General features: G+C 36.7%; 1 protein-coding gene across 1 annotated transcript in view; it reads left to right on the top strand.

Annotated features, from left to right (window-relative positions):
* The window catches only part of EDRF1 (erythroid differentiation regulatory factor 1), a 42,498-nt gene that overhangs the window by 9,539 nt on the left and 28,034 nt on the right, over positions 1-4,925 (top strand). The window contains exons 6-10 of the mRNA XM_012655343.1: positions 48-169; positions 873-984; positions 3,562-3,709; positions 3,788-3,896; positions 4,240-4,351. Of these exons, the coding sequence (XP_012510797.1) occupies positions 48-169; positions 873-984; positions 3,562-3,709; positions 3,788-3,896; positions 4,240-4,351 (603 nt within the window). The remainder of the gene's footprint in view (positions 1-47; positions 170-872; positions 985-3,561; positions 3,710-3,787; positions 3,897-4,239; positions 4,352-4,925) is intronic.

Genomic DNA, 4,925 nt, shown 5'->3' with positions numbered 1-4,925 from the left:
TATTATGGATCTCCTGTTTATTATAATCTTCCTATTTTAAATCAAAGGGTCTTAAAAATGATTTTGTTCGGAATATTCTATGGACGTTTGAAGATATCCATATGTTGGTTGGTTCCAACATGCCTATATTTGGAGGAGGCAGGTATCCAGCAGTCAGCTTACGTCTCAGGTAAACCAACATTGTACCCCTCCTTAAGCTATGGTATTTAAACTCTTCCTTTAGAATCAGTTTTCCATCTGCTTTCCCTTATCTATTTGGGCATCCTCTTCTTTTTTTAGGTTTTTTCACCTCCCTCTCTTCCCCTGCCAATTGAAATGGTCACAGTAAGGAAGGAGCTACTTTCAGCAAATGCTGGAAGTTCTGTAGCTAAGTCTTCATTATAGGCCTGATTGAATGGAGCCAGAGGTCTGTTGGAGTGGCCTAGTCTTTTGTCCGAATCTACAATTTGTAGTTCATTTAATTAGTTAAGGAGGTGGTTTGCCAGCTTTCTGTTAACTAATTGTAAGCATTTTTCTTAATGCCACACATATATTTGTTCACATTATTCTCACTTAAGTGTTATCATGGTCACTCTTTCTTCGGGTCATGTGAGAAGCACACAGTAGACTTATGGTCATCTCCTTTCACATTTTCTTCTATTCTTACTGAAAACTTACTGACGCCAGTTAGAAATACAGAGCTTTTGGAAAGATGTTAAATATAACACAACCACTGAGCTACATGTACATATCTCATCAGAAAAGAAAGAATATGTGACATTTTTTATTTAGGAAGAATAGTTTAAAATATTTAAATCGGGAAATAAGTCTTAGATGATTCGTTACGGAACATCTTAATTCAACTAAATAACACTAGAAATGTATATTTTTAGGGACAACAACAAACCAATTAATGTGCTAACTGGAATTGACTATTGGTTGGACAACTTGATATGCAATGTACCAGAGCTTGTGATGTGTTTTCATGTAAATGGAATTGTACAGGTAAGATACAGTGTGACTTTTCTAATAATCTCTCAAATGCAAAATGGTACAGAGAGTACCTCACCAAAGTTTTTAAAGCCCTTAAATACTAATGTGTATTTTTGGCAGGGAAGATAGCTGTAAATAAACTGAATTTTGAATGTTTTCACATTTAAGTTGGTGAGATCAGAATTCTAGATATTACAGGAGTATAATTTTATAGGTAATTTATGGGAAGATCATAAATATACTGAAACCTACATTTGTAGCCATAGAACTCTAATTATAATGCCAAGTACCCATAGTAATTAACTGAAATTGTCTGTACAGTGGAGGTGTTTTTTCATTATACAAGTATCTTCTCAGTATATGCAAAGTTTTAAGGAAAGGCCACAGTGAAAATTGCATAAGGTAGACAGCTTATTTAGAAAATTCTTATTGAGCATATTCTGTGTAAGAGACACTTTGTCCCCACTGTAAATGTTGGAAAACAATAAGTTTGGTCACTACTCAGAAAGATGTAATCTGATGGGAAATGGCGACGTGCAGAGGGGACAGGAGGAGACAGTAGATAAGTATTAGAAGTGCAGGACACGCAGAAGTCTGGGTCATCAGAAGGGGGAAGTCATTTCTCTTTTGGTCTAGAAGAGAGACTTCATGGAAGAAGTGGCATTTTAAGTGGATCTTAAATGATAGTTAGCATCTCAAAATATAAGAGCTGGATCTTAAAAGACTAGTAAACAAAGGGATTGATGATAATAAATCCAGCTAGGGAGCACATGATTTTATGTCGCAGAATGGTTGGAAATAAGGGTGGAAAGTTATGGCCAAGTAATGGAAAGTCTTGAATGCTGAGTTGTGGAATTTGGACTTGGTTCAGTTGGTAATCTGGAGCCAGTGAAGGCTTCACATCTGGGAGGTGAAATTTGTTGAGTTGGAATATTAATTTGGAGATAGCATATAGGGTAGACAAGGAGGACCTGGAGACAAGAAGACTGGTCAGGCATTGCACCACTATTGCAAATAGTATAATGTGCTTATTCTATAGAGGAAATATTAAGAATCAACAGTTGTTATAATAATTAGCATTTATTAAGTGCTTATTTTGTTCCAGACACTTAGCTAAGTGCTTTACATGCACTACCTTATTTAATCTTCTCACTACTTCGTGTGGAGTTACTCCCATTTGATGGAGAGGGAAACTGAGGATCAGGAAGGTAAAGTGAGATGCCCAGGGCAACACTGATAGTAAGTGCCAGTGTTTGAGCCTCTGTCTGATTGAGGCCATGCTTTTAACCATTATACAACGACCCAGTGATTATTAACCTGGGGTATGCATCAAAATCACTTGTGGCCTATTAAAAAATGCACTTGCTTGGGCCCCCCAGTGTTCCAGGATTGGTAGATACCTATGCATCTGTTTGTTCAGAAAGCCTTGTACATGGTTCTCATTTCCAGCTTGATTGAGAACCACTGTTAAACTGTCTCCCTAAATGGCAACATTTAGTGAGAGGCTGGCGTGGGGGCAGGAGGGAACAGGGAGAGGCAGGTAAAGCGTCAGTAAGGAGGGAGGAAGAGTTGAAGGGAATTCCAGAATTCAGGGACTAGAATAACGTCATATCATTTGCTGAGATAGGGACATTGAATTAGTTTAGACAGGAAGATAATGTTTTTGTCACATGTTTAGTTTGAGGAAAGCTCATAGGGGTGGGGAACCTGGGCCTTGGGGCTGTATGTGGCCTTCTGGATCTTTAAGTGTGTGGCCTTTTGACTGAATCCAAAGTTTGGATTCAGTCGAGGGGTTGCACTTGGGAACCTGGAGGGCCACAGAGGGCCATTCAGAGGGAGGGAGAAGGAGAACCATAATAGTGCAGTGTGAAATACAGGAAAGGAGTGTTTCGAGGAAGGAAATAGTCAACACTGGGGACTTGCGATGAACTGAGAAGGATGAAAACTAGCCTTAGGCATTTGTGTTTCTTCTTATGTTCCAACTGATTTGGAATTTTTAGTATTAGAGTACTTAAGAAAATGTGGTGAGAGGTGTTTCAGGAAGTTTGCGCAGAAGACAAGCTGGAGAAAAACATGGAGGCACTTTTAAAATAGTGGTAGTAATGTCCATGTAGCCTTTAATCTTATTGTCACCTCCACATCCCTATCCTCCATCCCTGTAAAGGAACAGAGTTCAAAGCTCTAGGGAAAGAAAAGGCCAGAAATAGATAGTTTTAAAAAGCTTGCTGAGTAAAATCTACCAACATTTACCATCTTCCCAATTGAAACCATTAGGGTGGAATATAAGAATGTGTTCAGTACGATTTGTTCCATGTTAGAATAGAAATAAGATGATGCGTAAATCTGAGGTTCTAAATCTGGTAGTGATTCGCCATTGAGAATTAATCTGGTAGTAAAACACCATTGCTGATGGGGGTGGATCAAATTCCTTTGGAATGGTGGAGCAGAAAAAAGCTTGAAAACCACTGGCTTAAACGTTTTCGTGCTGCTTAGGTCTCTATTTGCAGAACTTATGTATTTGGTTGCTTTTTAATAAGGTGTTGCTGCCTTGAGTGTTCTCTTAAACTGCCTTCCATCTGTGTTTTACAGAAATATGAAATGATAAAGACAGAAGAGATTCCCAATTTGGAAAATTCTAATTTTTCTACTAAAGTCATAAAAGACATTGCACAGAATATTTTATCATTTCTGAAATCAAATTGTACCAAAGAAGGACATACCTATTGGCTCTTTAAAGGTAAGCTAATACTTGAATGAACAATAATTGATTTGGGTGAATTACTGTAAAATGAGGCTTATTTATTTTTCTTTCCAGCAAGTGGCAGTGATATAGTGAAACTCTACGATCTCACTACTCTTTGTGAAGAAACCGAAGACAAATACCAAAATCCATTCACAATGCCAGTGGCCATTCTTTTATATAAGTGAGTGCTTCATGAATTTAAGATGTAGAAGTAGGCATATGTAAAATTTTAATGTGTACAGCCACACTGTCCAAGCCAAGGCTTTTAAATACCTGTTAGGTTTTCACATTGGAAAAAATATATATACATAAAAATATATACATGTATACACACTGTACCAAATATTACTCAACTTCCTTATGAAAGCATAATATAAACTTTTGGGGGGTGAGTGGGTATAATTCAATATTTAGTTGCTGCTTGTAACCCTGATTTTGTTAGAAACAAATAAGAGCATGCCTAGACTTAAGTCTTGCCAGGAATGATGCATGGGAAATAAAGTTGATGTAAATATTTCTTTTAGAGTTGCTTGCAACATGATGATGAAGAAAAATCAAAATAAGAAACACTATGGGACGATTAGGACATTGCTTCTTAATTGTGTTAAGTTGTTGGACAAAAGCAGGCATCCTCAAGTAAGGTTAACAGTTATATGTTGTTCTCTAAAAAAACTCTGCCATTTTGATAAAGAATTGTTTCCTAGACAGTAAAGCCTCCCAGTTCATATTTTCTAACTGCCTTATCCAGTGTGTTAGCTACTAACTACATGTGGCTATTAAGCACTTAAAAATATACTTAATCTCAGTTGAGATGTGCTGTAAGTATAAAATACACACTGAAGATTGTGCATGAGTATATGTGTGTACACATTCCATGTTGAAATATATTTTGTATACATTGGATTAAATATAATAAAATTAATTTCTCCAGACTTTACCTTTTTAATGTAGCTACTAGGACGTTTAAAATTTCATATGTGGCATCTTTTAAAATATTCTCTCAGTCATCCTCTCCACAATCTTAAATCTGCCTCACCCTCAGTTGTCTGATTGACAGCTGTATTTTTTGGTATAAGGCTAATTGTTGTATTCTGTTTAAATCAGAAAAGGTCTGGAGGATATGAGTTTTTCTTTAAAGATCCAGATTAATTTTAATTGTACCCACATCCAATTTGGAAATAAAGATTATCCTAGAGACCAAACTCAGAGA

This window comes from Propithecus coquereli, unplaced genomic scaffold, assembly GCF_000956105.1.
Source record: "Propithecus coquereli isolate 6110/MARCELLA unplaced genomic scaffold, Pcoq_1.0 Scaffold473, whole genome shotgun sequence".
Lineage (NCBI taxonomy): Eukaryota > Metazoa > Chordata > Mammalia > Primates > Indriidae > Propithecus > Propithecus coquereli.
This window is presented reverse-complemented; position numbering and strand designations above follow the sequence as displayed.